At 40.4% G+C, this 23,129-nt stretch overlaps 1 protein-coding gene across 1 annotated transcript in view; it reads right to left on the minus strand.

Moving 5' to 3' along the window:
- The window catches only part of LOC116042958 (voltage-dependent calcium channel gamma-2 subunit-like), a 73,897-nt gene that overhangs the window by 15,016 nt on the left and 35,752 nt on the right, over positions 1–23,129 (minus strand). The window contains exon 2 of the mRNA XM_031289443.2: positions 7,948–8,031. Coding sequence (XP_031145303.1) covers positions 7,948–8,031 — 84 coding nt within the window. The remainder of the gene's footprint in view (positions 1–7,947; positions 8,032–23,129) is intronic.

Raw genomic sequence — 23,129 nt, forward strand, 5'->3', positions numbered from 1 at the left:
CGCGGAGCTGGCTGGCTGCCAGCTGCCGGCATAACTAGAGTATATTTACAGTTTGAATTTCATCACGCCACTTATATAACATATACCCCAAGGTCTTATAAAGCTAACAATGGTGTCCGATTTCAATTTAATGCATTTTTGTGAACATTAGCTAGGGATTTCGTTAGCTGCTACTGTCCGTTCAAACGTATGTGTACAGATCGCAGCTAGTTAGCTTCACTTTCGGCATAATTAGAGTATATTTACATTTTGAATTTCATCACGCCACTTATATAACATCTACCCCAAGGTCTTATAAAGCTAACAATGGTGTCCGATTTCAATTTAATGCATTTTTGTGAACATTAGGGATTTCGTTAGCTGCTACTGTCCCTTCAATCCTATGGGTAAAGATCGCGGCTAGCTGCAGGCCCTGGAGCTCCATCAGGGCCTCGGCATTTTGTAGTCCAGTAACCCAGAAACGGTGACTTTGCGCAGTATGGTATGGTATGGCTTCCCTTCATGATGGAGATCCAGCTAGCTCACAATGAGCCGGAGTCTATGAAGTAGGACACGCCGGGTGGCGAGGCAGCATCGGCCGCTGTCACGTAGCCTGCTGAGCTCCTGCTGAACTGCGACACACAGTCGGACAAAATTTGCAATTAGCCATCAATTTTCGTAAAACGGCCCATATTTGACCTCTACATAGTTGATTTCTCGCATAAAAAAGTCTCAGAAGTGAATTTAGTAATTAAATAGCGGACCTCTGGAGAGCCGCATGACCTAGCTAGATTCAGAAGACTAAGCTGACCTCAGGTCAGTGGTGTAGCCTATGCAAATGTTGGGGCGTGACAAAGAGTAGGAGTTGAGATGCTTACGTCAACTTTTAATTTTGTTCAGATTCGCCCGTTTTCAGCGGCAGTTTCAAAATGTGAGATTTGCATAGTAAAGGGGTATCAATGGGATTTTGAGCTTCTATGTATGTCCTATTTACCCACCGAACTGTCATTATTCAACTATGACAAGGTAAAATCGGTTTTGCATTCTATCACCCCTTTAAAAGTATTTTATACTTCTACTGCATTCAATTTTAGAGGCAAATGAAAACAGTGTTTGCATCTTTGACATCTGACAAACATGTTGCATTTAGTTCCTTCCTCGTGAAACATCTTTAATTTACATATTTGCATTTTCTTTCCCCCTTTTGCTGACGCATTTCTGTTTCCTGGCGTATTTCTGGCCTATGATACTGCCACCAACTGTCAATCACTGGAATAGCTGTTGGCAGGAACATTTATGGCCTCGCACCCACATGCTCTTCAATGTACATGTTCCACTTCACCCATCCAAAAAGCATCGCTTCATAGCACCTTTAGTTGTCAAACATTCCACAAGCTATGGTTAAATAAAGGGTCTGGTTTCTTCTTCCACCACTAGTTAGGGTTGAGATTAGGTAGTTGTTCTGATGGTTGGAACTGGGCTCCTCACGAATATAGAAGTATGTGTAAAGTGTGTGCTTCTATGTGCCTTGTTCAAGCCAGTTAGGGCCAGAGCTGAGCTGTTAGCCATATGTAATCCCATTCAATGGCTCCATGCATTATACAACACACACAGACACACACACACGCACACGCACACACACACACACACACACACACACACACACACACACACACACACACACACCACATTCACACACTGTGTTTTATACTTTTTTTATACACCCTTTCTATCTAACCCTAGCATACACACAGATGCTGTAATGTTCTAAATTTATTCTAACAACAGGAGTTCATGTGCAATAATAGCAGACAGAGATATGTTGGACATTAGACTATACATCAAACACTGGCTTATGTAGGACATCACAGAGTCTCAGCAGGCTGAGGTGAATGTTATGTCCTCTTATCATCTTTGTTTTCACAAGAGCTTGTAAATTTAGTTAGTTAGTTAGTTAACACACTTGATAACAGTCAATGTTGGCTTTTAAAATATTAACCAAGAGGTCGATCTTTCCCTTACTGTGTCATGAAACACAATTTGTGATTTTGTAAAATTGTACTATCTTAACATTCTCCGCTTACCTGGTCAGTCTGTGATCATGACAAGAAACAATATTAATAGACAGGAGAAGCAAGCTTTCATCGGACTGACTACCCATCACCTGTTGCTGTAAGATGCCTATTTTAATTAGGTGTTAAATATGTTTTTATTAACGTACCATGTAATCATGCACCTTCAGTTTGTAATCTTTTTCTCATGCATATTTTTGTACAAAGTCTTGCAAAATAAAAATTTCTACTCCCAAATGCTCCCATTGGCCAGCAATAGAAGACTGATAATTGTGCTAGATAATCTTTAAATAAATGTCTTTTTTTACTACTTAATTTTGGAGCCCATCCAAAATGGAGTCGTAGAAAACCTAGCCGAAGCCCACATGCATACATCCATTTTCTAAAAAGAGAGACGTGATCAGAAGGGGACCCGAGGAAAATTAGACCCGATCCAAAATGTGGTTGACTTAAAAAGAGCCCAAAAGAGAGAAAGCATGAACAACGGCAGAAGCATGATTCGTTGTCAACTAACAAGCAGCCACAGTCAAAAACAATCACAATATGATACTAATGCACTAAGAACAAATCTAAATTCATAAAAACTAAATACATTTTTTTTTAACTTTTTATATGGTTCAAAGACTAATTTATAGAATTCCTACTTATACTGCACCGACAAAAACACATTCTGTAGCCAACTAGGTGATAGATTGATAGAATTAATAAAACAAAAACTAATTTAATATCTGTGAATCAAAAAATAAATAAAAGTAATTTAATAACATACATTTACATATGCTACTGATTTCCAAAAATGTTTTCTCCCACTGTGATTTTGACGTGTGATCAGAGTTGATAACACGCTTGGATGAACTTGCATATTAGATATGTTGACACATATAGAATGGTAATTATTTATAAATGAAACATTCCGATTTCAGACGATTCTACTATCTGGTTCAGATGGGTACACCAACATGGTAAGTGTAAGCCTTGTCCTCTATATTATGCTGTAGTGAAGGATTGGGGTGGTGGCTGCGGCTGATAGTACTGCTACAGGAGGAAGGCCTTACGTAACCACATGAACAAATTCACCCAGAGAGAGGAGGGTGGGGGTAGCGGGGTTAGAGGGCTCAGAGAGCGAGAGACGAGATCGAAAGGACCCTTGGGCAAAGAGAGAGAGAGAAAGAGAATGAAAGAGAGAGAGAGAGAGAGTGTAAATAATCCAAAAAGAATGTCATCTACTTGTCTACTACTGTTTAAGTTAGTATAAGCTGTGCTAAATGGTGGCAGAGTGTTAATGAATTGTACCATGTCTGGCTATGTCTTCCAGAAATGTGATTGGGTCATTTGAGGAGGTGGATTTTTCCACTAAAATTGAAAAGCTGCTGCATGTTTTTACACATTATCACGTTTGAATCTAAAGCAGTAAAAAGGGTGAATGCACAATAATAAGATAAACACTGCTGCACCGCAATGTTTTGTGGATACATCCCAGTCATTGATGTGGCACCAGGTCTTGTCCAGTGTTGCCTGTTTTATCCAGTGTAGTGTGTTTTAGTTGAAGACAACTGAAGCAGCATCTAGGATACATTTACAGGTCTCAAAGTCTCTCGAATTCTCTTCAGTGCACAACGTTAACATGGCGAAGAGAAAGAGGGATGATATTTAATTTTGTGTTAAACGGGTTGACTGCTGACATCCCTAACTTTATCTGTCTTCTACCAACAATTGATGTTGATTATTTTAACCATGTAAACTGTTTCCTTAACTAAGTAGATTTAGCTGCCAAGTTGCAAATCACATAATACTGATATGAGTTAAATTCAGTCATACGATTTGTTTTGGAAGGCACTGATAAGCAACCTGTTTTGTAGATAAGGTATGAGGGTTTATGTCAAACAGCTGCTGTCAAAGGCCTGCCGTAACATTCAACACTCCCTCATACTGAAGAAATATTTCTACAATACCTAAACGACAGAAAAGGTTGATTTCCAATGATGACATATTTGAGTGTTTTATTTAATGCTGTGATAAGGACGCACGGTAGCCATTTTGAACATGTGACCGTAACACGTGACCACGATAGCAATTTTTGTCACGTGACAGTTCTACTTAAGGTAACAGTTGCACTTGTAAACATGTAGTTAACGTTGTGAAATGGAACTAGTTAGGTTTAGGCAGCAAAAATACTTAAAATGAGACACGTAAACCTACTAAAATGAGGACATAACTTTTAATTTAAACTTTGAATTTATTGCATCACAGACTAGGTTCCAGAAAACTCTGTTCATTTAAAAAAATCACTGTTGACTTTTGGTTTCACACAGGACATGAACCCTGGTCTCCTGAGTGAAAATGCTGTGTTTTTTAGAGCCATCCAACACCACAACCTACTTCTGTATGTGGAATGTGGCGGTCTTATACTTTTGTCACCTCACTTACTATTTGCTCCCGCGATAGTAACTACATGCAGCCACAAGAAGAATTGTATGAGCTGCTAGCACAATCGTCCTATATATTTGCATTTCCCTGTAATAACTCTGCTGTTTGAGGAAAGCTTTCATTGCACTGAGGATATCAGGAGCCCACTAGTCAACAAACAGTGAGTGCTACTGTTCCCTGAGCTTCCTTGGCGATCTTTTTCATATCATTATCTCAGGCTTCTACTGTAAAAACAATATCATTGAAATTCAAGGTGGCAGAAGCCTGGGAATTGATGAATCATCATTTAAGACTTGTGGGGGGTTAGTGAAGAGCAGTGTTCTCCTGACTCTCAGCTGTACAACAAGGCACCCAACTAGTCCAGTAGGGCTGCTCAGTGGCCACTTGTAAGAGACTGTGGTTGTATTGGGAACCTTCCAGGTGGGGAATGTGTATGAGTGAGTGATAGAGAAAATCCTGCCCTGATAAACAAATATTGCATAATTTCCATTTTTTAGAGACTGTGTCATCCTCTACACTTTAAATTGTCATTTCAGTAATTAAGCTGACACTGTTATTCAGAGTGTCTTACAGTGAGTGTAACAGTAGAATGAGCTTTCTTTACCATATCACTGAAGATTACAGAGAACCAAAAGCAAAGAGTGCAAGAGTCAATGTATTAGCACATTTACAATCAGTATGTAATCCTGCTATCCATAGAAGTGGAGCTCAGGAAACAAACAGAATGACAATAGAAGGACACATTGTGGCAATGGCCACAGTCACATACAATAACTCGCCTGACACAACAATGTTGAATTAGACCAAATACATAGTGTACATAGCCATCCACCAACCCCCCCATGCTTCTCCATCCAGGTTCTCACCCAAACTCTGCCCCTTGCTTTTTTTTCCAGTGCAAATTGCATTGCATATAAACAGCAAGTCGTGAGGTTTGTGCTCCTCCCTGACTGTAAAAGACGTGGGAACAATCTTTATGTGTGGTTAGTCCAGCCTTTGTATTTTTCAGCTGGTCTAGGTTTGTCCCAATCTTAAGTGTACTTCACACATATACAAACACACAAGTGCGCAGATATTTCAAATGGTTGCCATGACGACGCATAGTGGGAAAGGAAGGAATGCAGGATCAGTGGTTCATCTGGATAAAATACAGTAATATAAAATGAGTAGCTTCTTTCTTCCACTCCAAAACTGACTGCTGTTTCAGTGGCCTCAAGGGTGTAAAGGATACCAGAGCACCAACTGATCGATGTTTCATCCCTGTCGGGGGAATATTTATAAGAATGGGGACATTTTTGGCATGGGTGCTGCTTTTACCTACACCTATCAAGTGGCTGTATAATGTTATTCTCTACAGAGGGCTCACTCAGAAAGTCATTCAGGACCATAAGGAATCCTCACACCTCACCTATAGAAATCCTAAACACGTTCATAAATTCATAAAACCCAAAACCAGCGGCATATTTTAGGACATTATTTGTTGTGAAGTGTTGAAAAAAAAAAACTCACACTAAATGATTTAGAACCTCTGATGCATTTTTCAAACCAAACTTGCTCAAAACTTTCAGAAAGTTTCTATACATTTTTTTTTTTATGTGGGTTCTGACACCAACTTTCGGTTCCCTCCCTGTCCTGTTCCCCATCATCCCCCTTGCTCCACCCCATGGCCTCCATCCACCAGCTGTCAGACAGGCGTGTGGGCCTCTGCGGAGATGGACAGACAGATGGATGGAAAGCAAGAGGGAGGAGGCAAAGGATGGATAGATGGAAGGAAGGAGGAGAGGGAGAGGTGTGACCCACATAGCGGAGCCTAGAGTATTTATAGAAGAAAGTGTCCTAATTGGCAAGCCGCTGGGAGAGCAACAGCACTGCACTGGTACCCTACTCCTTGTCCTTCACCTCCTCAACCTTCCCTTCTCCTTGGCTTTTGCCATCTCATGCCACTTCCTGTCCTCTTTCCCCTCCTGGAAGTTATTCTCTAAGCCCTATTTTACACCAGGTGTGTCTGCGCTGCGTTATGGAGGCACCATGGCCCCTGTGAGCAATCGCGGCCATTCAAGTCAATGCTTGATATTCCACCAGCTGTGCTGCGCATCCCAGAAGCGTGCGTGAAGCGGCTCTCCGTTCCGCGAGCTGCGGGGCGTTCGGACAGCTGGGCAGGAAGTGAAAAAAACGAGCGCATCCAGTCCCCACTCCCCCACCCCCCCAATATATGTATCCTCTACAACACCATGGATGACGAAAGATTCATCTTGGAGGTGGAAAAACATAATACAACACAACTTTTTATAAGGACAATGCCAGAAAAGAGAAGGCATGGAGTTTAATCACAGGAGTGCTTGGAGTGGAAGGTAGATACTAGCTTAATATACACGTGATTGTTATTTCAAGTACTTGTAAAGACAATAAAATCTGCGAGTCGGGCAGCAAGACGCTCCACTTCTGAGACTCTCCCGGTGTGGTATGGCGCGTGGCGCAGCCGGAACGCAGCACAGACGCGCCTGTGGAAAACCTGGGTGAGACTGCATCACTCTTTCTGCTGCCCTTCCCTCCTCTTCCTCATCACTGACCTCATCCTTTTACTTCTACCCTTTACCTCTCCTCCTCTTCTGAGTCTCTCCACCTTTACGCTGCTCCCTCCAGTTTCTCATCTTCAGCTTTTTGACACTCTCTCTCCGTCCTATCTCTTCCACCTCTAACTTCTCCTCTCAACCCTTCTCTCGATTCTTTTTCTCCATCTTCCTTTTGTCCTCATTGTCCAAGGCTGCTTTCCCCTACGCCCCTCTTCTCTCTCTTTCCCGCTAACATCAAGCTTAGAACATCTGTTTAAAGGCATACTATGTAACTTTTCCCTCTTCGGTCCCCCTATAGGTTGTCTCATTGGAACTACAGCTCACGCGGCTGTAGTTCCAATGAGACAACCTGTAGGGGGACCGAAGAGGGAAACGTTACATAGTATGCCTTTAAGTTTTCTGGTGTCAGAGTTGGTACTGACATATCCTTCTATCTCAGCAAGCAACCATTTTAACTCCAGTAATCCCTCAGATTCAGTGTATTATCTGTATAAAACTATTGTTATGATCACATATTAAATCATGTTTTACATGTAATTGTAAAACGTATTTATGAGGATAGGGCAGTGCTATTCAGGTGCTTTATGACTTTAAACTACTTTTATAAAATGAGTTTGAAAACAAAACTGTAAATGTTACATGGTCCTTGAAAATGGGAATTTCCAGAACAATGCCCATCAAGGGACTGGTGTTGGAAATTAGCTTCAGCCACGTGTACAGGACACTGAACACTGCTTCTGCAGCTGTCAATGTTTCTCTGTAAGGTACTTGTCCCTTACAAATAATGTAATACATGAAGAAAATAAATAAATAGGGTAGTAGAAATAAAATTGACCCTAATATAAAATGGATAAAAACATGGAAATATGGATGGATGGAATTAAGGAAGAACTCACGTAGGAAGTACTCGGAAGCATCTGCCTCATAATCAGCATCCTCCGGGAAGTGATCTATCTGCTTACACATGCCTTTAAAAGAACCTGTGTGAGAATGAGAGAAAGAAAGAGAAGAAAGGGGAGACAGGTATGAATATAGTCACAAGTCAAAGCACTTAAACAATTGATATGACAGGAGGAATTGAACAGCTTAAAACAAAATGTATGTTTTTGTGTGTGCTTCCTACAAATCTTTGCCCGTTTAAATGTCCATCCACACATGTCTTTCATTGCAGTAAAAATGCTGTAACATAATGACATATGAAAGAAAGAAAACAAAACTGCAGGACAGGGGGAAGGTAATCAGAGAAAAAGGGTGAAAAGGTGGCAAGGAACTAAATAAAGAAAGGTGAGAAAGCAATGGAAAGAAGGAAAGAGAAGGTTTGATGTAGCATTTGAGACAAAGGAAACAAGGAGAGGAAGAGAGATCTGTCACCAGCTTTGAAGGAAACACAGAAGAAGAAGAAGAAGAAGAAGAAGAAGAAGAAGAAGAAGGCAGGAGGAGTTTAATCTAAACGCCTCAACAGAGCAGGTGGGAGGGTGAGAAGGAGACAGAGAGAGAGTGAGCAAAATGCAAATGAAAGAGGGGAAGAAAGGAGAGCTGATAGTGCCGCTCATTAAGAAGAATTGTGTCTGTGTGTGTGTGTGTGTGTGTGTGTGTGTGTGTGTGTGCTTGGTTCAGCTCCAGTGGTAATTGTATGCCCTCCCAAACCACTGCAATTAAATGGGCCCTTGTTAATTGGCGATTGAAGGACGAAAGACTAGCACCCAGCTTTCAAATGGGCATCGGTTACACACACACACACACACACACACACACACACACACACACACACACACACACACACACACACACACACACACACACACACACACACACACACACACATACTGTAGCATCAGCCCTATTGTCAAGAGCCTTGCTGGCTGTCTTTCTCACTCATCACGCTGAGAGTACCAGCGGCTAAGTTTTCAGATATTATATTTATATATTTTCATGACCACAGAGAAAATGAACAATTTCGTAACCAATGCTTGACACATGAAAGTGAAAAGAAAATGATGACAGGACTCTACCACAAGCCAGTTTCATATTTACATATCTTTAATACACCATAGCAAACACTCAGGCGAGTGTTTTTCATCAGGTAGACTTTGATAGATACATTAAAGATATTTCACCAAGAAGTGGCTCAGAGACCTTTCAGTGTGCTGCAAAAAAGCTTTCATCATTTTATAATTTCGGCTTGAACTGTGTGGAGCTGTGTGTCGCAATTCTGTACCGTTCCTGAGTGATGAGCAAAAGCACAGCATGTTTCAGGAGGAAATAGCCTCACATTCACATGGCCTCTTGTCCCTATAACTGTTTGTTGTGCAAATGTGAGGAATGCTATGAAGTGAAATAGACTTGAATCATGCCGTGTGTACTCAAGGGGCTTTTAGACAAGTAAAGAAATAAAGTACTACAGGACGTGTTGATGAGTAGAGGTCTCTCAGGTGTCGTAGTTCACCCTCCAGTGGACATAAACAAGGCCTCAGGGTGCCTGAAAGACTAAGTCATCAGTATTAAAAACATTACATCATTGCTTGTTCAGTTAAAGATAATTGAGATAATGCAATCTATTAATAACAGTCAGTTCCTTACTGCATGCATGGCATGACTGTTAAAACAACTGCAGTTACTATCATGGCAATGACATGTGTCTGTTATTTGTCAGACAAATAGAGAATGTTGAGGCAGTGGAAGGTGCAGGAGGCTCGATGGTGTTTTGAGCCCCCAACGTCGACTTCAAGGCAGCGCTGCGACCGTCAACTTCAAGGCACCTAACCCTAACCTTAACCATAACCCTAACCATTGCCTAATCCTAGTGCCTTCCGTCTTGTTGGGGTGCCTTTAGACTACAACATTGATTGTTTAAGTTTATTGCATGTCACACTGTGTGAGATGGGTCCAATAAAATCTGGGTCCAATAAAATCTGTCGTAGTGCTACAGTGTAAATAGAAAATAGTATATGAAAGCAGAGGCGTCATCCATCTGCGCCACTCTTACAATCAGCACGCTTTGACTGAAGGAGATGGGGAGAAAACAATTTTTTTCCCCTTTTAGCCTACATCATTTTGGTTTTTGTGTGTATATCTTTTCAAAAATGGTGTTTGCAAAAGTTCTGTGATTTCATGGCGTGCTCTGATTGGTTGGCTTACAGATCTGAGTCGTAGCAGCAGTCACCTCATAATAATTTGGTCCTTAGTTTGGTCAGAATTGTTCCGCAGGGCCACTGTTTTGGACTGGGAAACAAAGATTTTTCCACGTGTCAACTTTCGTCTCAGATAGTCCAAAATTGTGTGTAGGGACATTAGTCTCAGACTTGGTGATGGTGTCTGAGTGAAGGTCTGCTGAAGGGATTTCAATGCTTCACCTGATGATGATGATGTGATTATAGGGCTGAGCAATATCAACTGTGACTGAAGCTTTATTTTATGTAAGATATAGTATATGTTAGTATACATATAAGTATAAAGGTAAATACATTCGTAGAGGTAATAGTAGTAGGGACACACATTGCAATTGTTGAGCTGACTATGGGTTCAGACATCACAACTTATTAGACAAGGTGTGTTTTTGCTGCTGACAGTCAAAGATAAGATTCAACATTTTTGCCTTGCTGAACATTTCTACAGCTGAAACTGGGTCAATGACAGCACTAATATGAGCATGTGAAATCATAACAGAAATACTGGCCAAAAACAGCTCGTAAACAGAAGCACAGTGGTGTGCAACATTTATAATCCAATTCATCTAGGTTTCAGTGCAGTCACAGTTCAGAAGTTTACCATAGTTTTACGAAATACACTTACAAATTTCTCTGCCCAGTTCATAACACGTGTAACCAATTTTAGCATACACGAGGAGGGAAAATGTATTTATTCATTGATGCATTTGTGTTATTACTGTATAGTGTGCATTTGCTCAGTCTTTTCTGACTTTCATGACTAAAGATCCTGTGTACACTATGTTGGAAGAGTACTGTGTGATGTATCTCTGTAGGTTCAGTTCTTTAAACCAGGTTAAATGGTAACTGCTGTTAGCATGACTTCAATTATTTTCTCAAGCATGATCTAACATAGATATAGCCACAGTATTATAAAAACATTTAAAATTGTGTCCGTTGGTGTTGCTAGGAGATGTGCAAAGTAGAAGATATAGTAAAAACGCTGTTGTATCATCACTCCCTCAACTGTAATAATAATACTCCATCAGCTGGGTTTTCAGTTTTAATTTACTGGCCACCACATGAAGATCCCAGATTATGTCAAAGACATCAATTCACAGATTCACTGCCGGGCAGAATCTCCATCATCTCCACTCTCTTACCTCAATCATCTCTCTCTCTCTCTTTCTCCCTTTGACACTCTCCCTCACTCCCTCCAACACATGCCTCCCACGCTGCAGCACAAGCACATGTAATTTGGAATTGCATTTTCCCTTCCTTCTCTCTCTCTCTCTCTCTCTCCTATCTGTCTCTCACATGCATACGTGTGCATGTACCCCGAGGACCAGATTCCCATTTGAACTGAGCTGGCAGTTCAGCCCTCCTCTCCTCCTCCTCTCTCTCTTTCTTTATTCTCTCTCTCTATATTCAAATTAAGAACACACTTTATTGTCTCGCACAGGGATGAAACCTGTGCAGCCTGAACAGAGCATTATGTCATCATCTGAGATTCACTGATATTGACATTAACAGATGGCCAGAAACCAACACACATAGAATGGAAGATTTCAGCAGAATTTATGAGTCTCAAAAAGCCTCAAACATGAGTACTTTACTCAGGGGTGATTCTAGGATCAGACCTTTAGGGGGGCTCAGGCCCTGATGCGAATAAGACACGGATACAGTGCCTTGCAAAAGTGTTAACCCCCCCTGCTAAATCAGTAATTCCATTAGCTGATAATCTCTGAGCTAGCTACTGACCAACAACAACGTCAGCTAACATTTTTTGACACTATTAACACTATGATGGAACTAAACCTGACACTTTATAAGTCACAGTAATAACGACCAATTTGACACAATGTTCTAACATTCAGCAATTTTAGTTGCTTACGTTTCAATTTGGGTTCTAATCTGCACTATGAAATGACCAACTTCTTCTCTGGGGACTACCAACGTTAAACTTCACAACCGCACTCCTGCTCTCCCTCTGACAGATTAGATAGAGCGAGACTCAGCCAAAGGCGGGAGTCTGGCACAACCTCCTCCGATTGGCCAACGCTACCAAAATCCTGTTTTGTTTGACCCATCCACCAGCCCAACCAACCTCCTTACGCTGCATTTCAGTCTTTCATACTACTCGCTACCCTTGGCACTCTTAATATTACGTCATCTCACAGTGCCACGGTCGCACTGCTGCTCTGCCTGGTGCGTTCCATACATACGCTGTAGGGTGCTTTTTACGTCGGTATCGGATGCTGGAAGCTACTGCCCAGTCCGTATTTTACGAGTTGGGAGTGACAACGGGTAGACTCCGGCACTGACACAGCTCTGTGGAGATAGGTCTGCCAATGTGAGACTAGCGTTTTTAAAAGATGCATTTCACCCTTTTTTTTAACCCTCACCCATTCATATCACAATATGACACCAGCATTTTTTTAATTCAAGCTTTCTAGGTTTGAAAGTAATGTCAGAGGATTGCTAAAACAGACACAGATTGTCTCCGATGACATTTTTACAATTTACAGTAGTAGAAAAGCAGAGGTGCAAATAATCAAACTAATGATGGCTGAATTCCATTTAGCTGCTGCAGTTTCAGGGTCCTGGTATTGTACATGGTGGCTCACTGTCACACATGTCATGTCGTTGACGTAATTAGTAACACCTGTGCTGTGACAAGTCAAAATGTCTGCTGTTTAAAAATAGCCTTATTAGACTTCTGCTCAGGATGACGTCGGGCGGAGTTAGGATGGGGATCGCAAAAGGTTACTAACTTCATACGGATCATGAACAGACAGAGAGGTGAAGGAGATGTCAATCAATCACAGTCTGCACACAGTGCTGAAAGAGGCCTGATCAGGCAAGATAAGTGAAAACACCTGTGTAGATGGACTTTGGATGTGTAAGAGCTTTACATAAATTTGCTAATTTAACCTTAAACACTCAGAGCCCTTTTTTCCATCTTTTGTTCGCCTGGTCTCCTTGTGTAATAATGCTTGTATAATCTCAACTCTGTTATGTACAATCAAGTTATATACATAATTTCTTTCAGGAGAAACTGGGCTATCAGCATATGCATGCTGCAGGGATGTCACATGAATGTAGAAATTGTTAAAAGACTATAAACAGAAAAAAAAAGACTAAATAGAAATTAAGTCTCACAGAAATGTATTGAAATCACACAGAGAACAATAATGACTATTCCTTTTGGCTTTTTAAAAGTCTTCTTTTAGGTGTTGGCAATCAGGGGAACCAGAAATAAACTCTGTAACTAACAAAACTATAAAACTATTTAGGTGTTTTCCCATAAAAGTCCATACGCTTTTATCCAAAAAGTTAGTTGTGTCATCTTCAATGTATTATCTGTCTGCTATTTGACATCAGTAAGCCAAATCACACTCATTTCAGCCTCCAGGCTTATTTCTGCTGTCTCACCCAGGCCTCTGTATTCTGCCAATACACACACAGAGCCCTAGTATATAAGGCCCTCCTCTAAAGGCTCTCTATTCGCTGAGCAAACTCTTTGGGCACATTACTTCATGTGATTGGTCAACAAAGCTGTCAGTCAAAGTCATGGTCATTTGCCCTTAATCAAAGATGGCGAAAAATAGATCGCTGTTTGGTACAAAACACAGAAAATAGCTGTTCAATCGTGAATTTATCGTTCTGGATCTGCGTACATAGTCTCCGCAAAAGTTCCCGTCTTCACGGCTGGATTTCTAAGGTTCTGGAAGGGCTATGAAGACACAGAAGAGGTATCTGGAAAGGGCAAGCTCTCAGCTATTCGGCGAGATGATCTGTCCAAAGGTCGCGAAGCAAACAAAACATACGCGGAAGTCAGTTTTTGGAGTCAAAATCATGTATTTATGTTACACTGTAATGACACTGTAATTCCATGATCGATTAAAAAAGCTTCTGGATGGGCTACAATTGTCAGAGGACTTCGATCTTTTCTCTGCTTATAAACAAAAAGTAAGTCTCTACACTTTATTGATCTGGAGATATTAAATCTAATGTTCATGGAGACGGCCGAATCGAGAGGGTTAAAGCGGCTGTACTGGAATTAATGAAAGAAACGGTGGGCTGGGATTGCCACAACATGGCTCTCACCCAATACGTGAAATACCCATGATTTTTCCAACACATTCTCACACTCATCTCGTAAAATATGGACGCTTGGTCAGGTGCCTTTGTCGTTCTTATTGACGCTAAAAGTCTCCTTTAGTGCTTTAAGTAAATGCGCTTGGTTGGGACTATTACTTTTACGCGGATATTCGCCGTTACATACTACTCGCTAAATCCTATCGGACTGCTGCTGTCCCCAGTGCGTTACACAAACAAGCTGAAAGACGCCTTTTTCGTCAGACGCCGACAGCCACTGTCCAAACGTACTTATTTTACGAGTTCGGAATGAGAGCGGGTTGGTTTTTCATGGCCACATGCACTAACATACAGAACAAAGACCAGAGAAGCTTGGATTACAACACACACAGAGGGAGTGTGGCTTTAGTCTCTGTTCAGGGCGCCATTACTCCACTGTATCTTTACTTCGCAAATATTTGTTTGTTGCTATATTTATGTTCCGAATGTTGGGTACAGCCCCTTTAATTGCCAACTTGCTGTATGTGTACACACTATTATGCAAATATAAAATATATCTGTTAGCATTATCAATATTCCTTTAAATATGCTACCGTATTTGACAACAAACTAATATTCTTTCAGATAAATTAAGTCCTTTTTGGAACCCAAAGCTTTATGCTTAAGTCAAGCTTTCCTTTTCTGTAGCCTCCTGGCTCAGGTTCAGTTCCAAAGTCATGACAATAAGTTTTCTGCTATCAATTTCAAACAATTATACTTTTACCAAAAGCTGATCATTGAAAAAGCCAATATAATAGAAGCTCATACATCCAGACTCTGGACAAAAATACACCAAAATAGATCTAAATTATGTTTAAAAAAGCAGGCATGTGACATTAAGTTTCCTTTTATACAAAAACTGAGACAATTAACACTCTTTAATTCACAACTATTTGTAATCTTATTATTGGAAGTTGTTTCATTGTTAATTTGGGGGTTAAATGCAGAACAGGACGGATCTCAGCAAGACATTTCATTTATTTATACACAGTTGTACTCAACAGCTTCTCTTCACTGTGATTCTGTTGAGTTGTAGTCATGCCACTCAGGTATCTCTACTATTAAAATAAACAATTTCATGTTTTGTATTCTACAGTGACATCAGCTAATCTTTTGCTCACACAGAAACAAACAAAACCTTTGTGTCTGTTGCTGTATAAAATTCCCAATTGAGCACTCCACACCCCCCCCCTCCCCACCCCTCACTCTCTCTCTCTCTCCTCAGTCGTCATAATGAGGTGTCGCTCTTCCAAATTGCCCCTGTTAAATTATACATCCTGCTTAAACATGGAGCAGATACTATTATTCTGTGACCAACCTGCACCTCAGGGGTCAGGACGGATCTGTCACCCACTTATCCTCACAGCAAGAGGGGCCACTGTGATTCTCCGCAGATGATTTATACCAATAAGAAGAGACCGTGTTGACCTCCCTGCTGTCATAAGCCAATCGGAGTGCTGCTTGTCGACTCACCTCATGGCTGTTAAGGATAAGTTAATGTAGTGTGATGAAACACAAGCAGACATCCTTTTATGAAGTATTAACACCCTAACCCACTGCAGGAAGTGTGTGTGTGTGTGTGTGTGTGTGTGTGTGAATCAGAGATGTAATGTAAAATACAAATGCCCTCTTCTGAACCAGCTCTGTGTGTTATGCAAATACTTAGCACAGCATCTTTATTCTTCATGCTAATTATGGCTCCCTCTATCTGTATGCTAAAACGCCATTAAAGTAATCCCTCAACTGCAAAGGTGGATGAACATCAGAGACCTCAAAGGAGACGTGTTGCACAGCAAAGATGGCTATCGGCTCATTTCAGTTGATTACAAGTGTGACGCACAGAAAATGTGTTTCTTTACTTTTCTTCTATTAATGTTAATTCATTCAGGAAAGTTTTTTTTTTTCTCACCATTGATGCACTTTTTTTCCTCCGTTCCTGATTCTGTACTAAACGTGGACATCCAGAACATCATTACTCTATTCTAAACTGGATACAGTGTAAAATCTGATACTAAACAGCTGAAAAACACTATGAACCCTGGGAACAGAAACCAAAGGGCCTGGGTGCCACGTCGGAAATCCCGTTGGAAGTTTGTGTTGTTCCGAGCGGCCCAACTCGAAGATGGAGTGAAAAGCTGTCCGTCATAGAGACGGGGGATACGGTTCCAACAAGTCCTCCAAACCATACAACAACATAGGTTGTTTACTCCTACCCTCTAATTCAACCCATAGTAGAGTTTCATAAAGCGCCCCGTACTGTGGCAGTAAATATGACCCCTGGGAGCGTTTTCCTTTTCTTATATCAAAATTTTTTTATTTGAACAAAATATAAAAACAAAGGGTAACGTTACGTTGTACAGTTCATTTTTCCTGGGAATGAATAAAAAGGGAAACTATGTAAATTGTGTAGTTGTATGTAAAAGAGTTGAATCCCAGTTGGGGGGGAGGGGGGGAACCCAGAGGAGATGCAACTTTCAAATCTTGCTAGCTTCTAAACCTTACCAACCCTGCCTTTAAGTAAAAAAAAAAACAGTGTTCCTCCTTATGCGGAGTTTGACACTCTTATACTTTGTCACCCCACTTACTGCTTTGCTACCTTCTCAATTACTACAGCCACTAAATTTTTTGGGGAAAGACAAGCTTGACGGTTCACAAAAGTGACAGAAATAATTGTGTAACTAATGAAAAAGAGAGCTAGAGACAGAAATTCAAACCTCTGCACTACTGGCCAATCAAAGTGTGAACTGGGCACGAATGTTGAATCGTCAGTTTGGGAAAACTACAGAAATGTTCAGACACTTCCACCCCCCTCATTTGATGTTGGAAAGGTGTGGGGGGAGAGGGTTTCCAAAGCTATTTGACCATCCAACAAGCACTTCTGATGGAATATACTGGCCCCTTAAAAGGTTTCCCTCCTACCACACCTCTCCACCACCAATACCTCAGGTGGTGTCACTTTATTTGCATCTTTATCAGTGATACCTTTGGCCTTTACCGGTCCAACAACCAATGCCAGTAGTTTATGTTCACAATCAGCATGCGGCCCTGAAGTTCTTCAAACTGATTGACTCGCACATTTTCCATTGCTCTGCTCAGTGACATTGTGGTGGTGACATTAACCATAACTCTGATGTTGTTTTGTTCCTACTGGAGATGAAGAGAGATGCCTGCCACAGCAGATCCACACTAACACTTATACCACAGGAAATACTATAAAAACCCATCAAAGGAGCCCCTTATGCAGGTTATATATTTCCATCCCTGTCATACCCAACCCCAATAAAGTTTTCATGGATGTATTACATTGCTGAACTGTCTGACTTCTTTGAAGCTAGGAAGATATTCTATTTCTTAGGCTTCAGTTGACTATGGTGCAGTGCATCGGACTTAATTAGTTTGAGGACTTTTTGAAAATGCCCACAACACCAGAAAAGATTCGGAAGTAAACAATGAATACATGTAATGTACATACATGGTTGTATTTTACATAACTTTTTATATTAAAAGTGATCTATGAATGTGAATGTGAATGTGTCTACATAGGGCTATCATTCTGCCGTCACATGAATTTAATTTGGCTATCCATATGGAAAAAAACCTTGCCTTAATCATTTAAAATCTCAGACCAAATTGGAGAAATCTTGGATATCTCCTCTTCAAAACTTTGAAAACAAAGTGAATGTGTGGATTTACTTTTGTCTTCTTGATACTAAAAGGGAAATTATCCTAAAGTTTATACCCCTCCTTTTATGACTGTTTTGGTACCTCTTTGTTGACTTTAGTATTGAGTGTGTCACTGTGTAGATATGTGTGAGGTTATTGATTTGGCTACACACTTAAATGCTTGGGAATATTATAGCTATAGTGCGTAGTTTATGTCGCCCCCCAAGAGGAATTCTAAGTAATGACAACAACACGGCGCATCCACATGATACAGCCTTACGTGATCGCGCACGCGCACGCCCCCCCACCCCTCCTCAATGCAGTTGTTAGTAGCCAAAGATGACACAAAGGATTAAAAAAACATGATGGACTCTTCAAAAGAGGTCATTATCTTCACTCGAGCTTCTGCGTGGGAAAGTCACCGGACAACACAATCTTCTGAACATAGCCCTACTGAGAAATACAGAGAGAGTTGTGTGGAGCTGATAGTCTTAAATAGCTTTGTAGCAACTCATTTGGCAATAGCTTGAATGTAATGGACGTTCAATAATATCAAAAAGTTACTCACTAAAGCTTTAAATCAAAGAAATACAATGCATATAAAGTCCAAAATCAACTCTTCGTACATTTCGGGATAAAAACCTGGACATAGAGGACGTGTTCCCCTTCGACATGCAGAGAATCGACTGCAAAACGTTCACTTCATTAAACGACTTCATTGTGAGCCATATTTCATTTTAATCTTTGAACCCGGACAGCCCAATTCATTTCCACACAATTTCAGAACACATTCGACAATGGAGAGACCTATTAAAGATAATTGTAATAAATGTGGAATTAGATTCTCACCCTACTTGCACTAACTAATTTAGAGTAAGCAATTACTTTTCCTATCAGCAGGCGCGCACGTGTATGCACACACAACACATAAATTAGTCTGATGTGTAGTTGTGACAGAGGTAGAAAACTGCTGGGTTTTGCTGCTGGAATATCCGGTGATTTGATTCTTTTGAGACAGGGAAGTGGAGCAGTGTGTTATGTGGCCCAAAACAAGAAGCAGCTAAATGGCTGGTTGATTTTGATTTGGCAAGACATGAGCAGTTTGATGGAGGGCACCAAAGAGGCCAGGTGGTCAGAGACTATCCCGTAACCAGATGTTCACACTTTAATTTAAAATGAGTTCATCACTGCTAAAATGTCCCTCAATGTTAAAATGAGAGAGTCAAGCACTCTAATGTGCAAACCAATACACACACTTTCAAACATGATGTGCATGATCATTGAAATGTACGCAGTGTGCTCTATTTAGCCATATCTTGCCAAAAATATGAGTGGACTATTTCCGCGTTCACATCACATTGTTTATATGGTAAGTGCGAGCAGCAGAGTCAGAAGAAACGTTCACATCAGCCTCTGAGTTGGAATTCTGAGTCAGAAATGTCAGGAGTACTTACAACAAGCCATTTGCAAAATGGCTGCAAGGCAAATCACTTGCAATAAAATACAATATTAGCAATTATAGGATTGCTATACACTGTTTTTATGTGGTGTCACTTGTTAACAAACCACTCAAAATAAAGAACAATGCGAAGGTTGCTAATTTAGGCTTTTTACAGTAGTGACTGCAAGGCTAGCAGTCAGGGTAACCGTCATGACTAATATGCGAACAAGTTGGAATAATTCTTTTTCCATGTAAAACTGGGTCACATTGGAATCAGTGGGATCCATGTATACCAGGAAGGAGCAAGCAACACACTTTTTTTTAACCAAACCCATCCCCATGCAGAAAGTATTCTTAATAACATCATTTTTGTATTTAGTAGTATAGTACAATTATTTATTTATGTAAAAAACATAGCATGTCAACAACAGTATGGTCAATGTTAGGTAACTCAAATACTTGGTTGAGGTTAGTAAAAGTATGGGGTAAGACGTAAAAGAAGACTTCAAATAGACGTTTTCTACCCTGACCTCTACAATACTTACTTTCTAATTTATTACATAAAGGGGACACTGGCCATTAAAGCATTCTCCTATATTAACATATCCCTAGAATTACTTTTTAAATGCACTCTTAAAGGCCTACAGGGGGTTGTTGTAACAGTGAAAAGACAAATTTCAGATGGAGTATTGCTTTAATGAAGACCCCTGTGTACCCATGGCTAACTTTGCTTCTAACTACAATGGTGAAATGTGCACACATCTCAGGAAATGCACAATCACTATACACGGGGTAATCTTGTTATTACATGTCATTTAGCTGTTGCTTTTATCCAAAGCGTCTTACAATTGCTATATATGTCAGAGGTTGTATGCCTCTGGAGCAACTAGGTTAAGTGTCTTGCTCAGGGCTGATGTATCACAGTGGGATTTGAACCCTGGTCTCCCAAACCAAAGGCATGTGTTATATCCACTGCGCCATCACCACCATCTTGTGATCAAAGTTGTCTACAAGATGTATCAAAGTTGTAACGTACAAATCAAAAAATATGCGTTTCAAGAGCTCAAGCTGTATTTGCCCTCAACAGCAACCAGTGAATACAACTAGCTAACCTCCAGGATGTAATGTCTCAGTGCTCTGGCTTTATTCATGTACCTGCTAAGAGGAAACTGCTGAATCTCAAAAGCTACAGTAAAGTACATGTTAGAAGCACCACGCTGCACCATGGCACTTAGATCTGTGCTGGGCCCATGTATAATGTAGAAGAATGCTAGTATTACACACACAATGCTGCTATGTTCCCATCATGCATTCTTCATCTGTGTGTACAGCATTAGATCAGTCGCACAGTTGCAGACATTTCTCTTCATGCATTTCCCCCCACATTAGAACTACAGATCTTTCTTGAATAATATAAAAAAAATCAAATATGTACTGTAAGGAAAGTTTTTGTTGCTACCAGACATATCCACATAATTTTGCGATAGCTGAAAGAAAAAAGCACTTCTTTTGGGACAGAGCTGTAGAGCAGCGCTACAGTAGTTTGCTGGTTTAAAGTAGGACTTGTACTGTGGCACGGGCACGTAGCACTCTCAAGACAAGACTGTTACAACTTGGTGAGTGCATACCAGTCTCAAACAATTTGCCGTTTTTCAGAGCACATTAAACAGCCTCGCTTTCCCCCAAAACTGGTACAGCAATTGGAAACTGTAGTAGAAAATAAAGCATTTTTCTGAAACTCTTAAAATGACTCCATCATCAAGTGCATTGGGAAAACAGAACTCGGTGACGTCAAAACGAGGACTTTTGGTAGCGAAGAAGTTGATAAGTTTATGCGCTCGATCGGATTTGTACCATCTCTTGTCTCACAACAAACCATACTGCGTCTCTTTTGCATTGCAGTCTATACTCCACCAACCTGGGTTATGTTAAATTAGATGTTGTGACACGGCTGATATCTTAACCCTGCTTAAGCCGAGATTTTAACCCTGCATGATGAGCACAATAGGTCATTGCGGTCTTCAAATCAACTGGTTTTAGTAGTCCCAAGGTCAAGGTATAAACAGTGGGGTGATCGAGCTTTCGCAGTTGCTGCCCCACGACTCTGGAACACGTTACATGCTGACATTCACACTATTACAGATGTAGCTCTTTTTAGATCCAAACTCAAAACTTATTTATTTAGAATGATGACAGAAAAATTATGATACATCCTTTTTCTCTGATTAGTATTAAAACTGTTTGCATTTTAATAAAACACTGTTGCTGCTGTCGCCATCTGGTATCTGGGAGCCACTGTCTATCCTTGTCTGGAGCACGGTGTGCGGTGAAGAAAAGAACAGGCGCTCCTTGACTGAGATAACTGACTACATCGACTCTTTATTATGACTATAGAGTTTTATCACATTCTATGTTGTATTACAAAAGCTGTTGTAGAAAGCTTATTCATCAGTCACTTTCTGTACTTATGCTGTGAGTGCTGTAAACTGACCCTACTTGCAAGTAAACAAAACTTTGATATAACTTCAGTGGTCTCCGTCTATCCTTTGATAATGTAACTATCCTAACAAATAGCTTTTAGTATGTAGTGGTGTGACAATTTCCCTCCTCCTGTTTCTATGTAACCTTTTCTGATTTTACTGTTTTCTATGTTTCATTCTTTTTATTGTATGTTATGTTGTTTTATTCTTGGTTCTTGATGTAAAGCCCTTTAGATACCTGCTGGTTGCTGTAAAGTGCTATATAAATAAATGTTGATTGATTGATTGATTGATTGATTGATATGAACAACAAATGACAACAACATGCAAAAACTAAAAATAAGCACATGGATCCAAATTAGGAAATATAGACAAGATGACAAAATGAACACAACTTGAGACAAGTGGTACTGTACACAAGAAGGAAAAAGTACAATGATGCCAATGAGACACTATTACTGATCGCAGAAGACATTTCCATTTCCCCCACGTGTGCACACGTGCCATTTATATGTGTACATATGCAAATGGGATTTGGAACAGAAAAGGGTCAAACAATTAAACAATTGCTGATAATGAACAAGTCTGAGGGCCTTTTAAATGGGAGTAACTGCAACCACCTGCAAACAACCACACTGTCCCCCTTTCTGAGAGGTCCCTCGGCTCTTTTTCATCTCCCTTAACTGCTTTATCCTAGTTTTGTTTAGTGAAACTTTCTGCCATGTATTTCCTCCCCCTCCCAACCTGATTAATTCCTTTGGCACAGAGGGAGAAGGAAAAAGGGAGTAAAAGGAGGTAATAGACAGACAGAAGAGATGTGAGAGACAGAGTGGTGACAGAAATTAAAGAAATGTGAGAGACTCACAAAGCTGATAGCGTCCCAGCAAAGCTCATTGATAAATCAGGCAACAGATGTTTAGTCCTGTATAAAATTACACCAGGCAGCTATATGTGGAACAGCTACCTGCCCTCATTCTGCAGCTCTACATTACATCCCAGAGAGCCAGAGTATGATGTGAGCTTAGATTATTCAGTAGGCTATTATTTCGATTTATATTACTGTATCATTACATTGGCAGCTTATCAAACATGACAGAATAGACAGGTTTTGGTGTCACGTCTTCAGATTTAATCTCTTTGAATTTCCACACAAGATTTCCTCTTTAGTAGCCTATATTTGAATTAAGAGAAACGTTTAATGGTATGAT

This window comes from Sander lucioperca, chromosome 4 (genome assembly GCF_008315115.2).
Source record: "Sander lucioperca isolate FBNREF2018 chromosome 4, SLUC_FBN_1.2, whole genome shotgun sequence".
NCBI classification, from domain to species: domain Eukaryota; kingdom Metazoa; phylum Chordata; class Actinopteri; order Perciformes; family Percidae; genus Sander; species Sander lucioperca.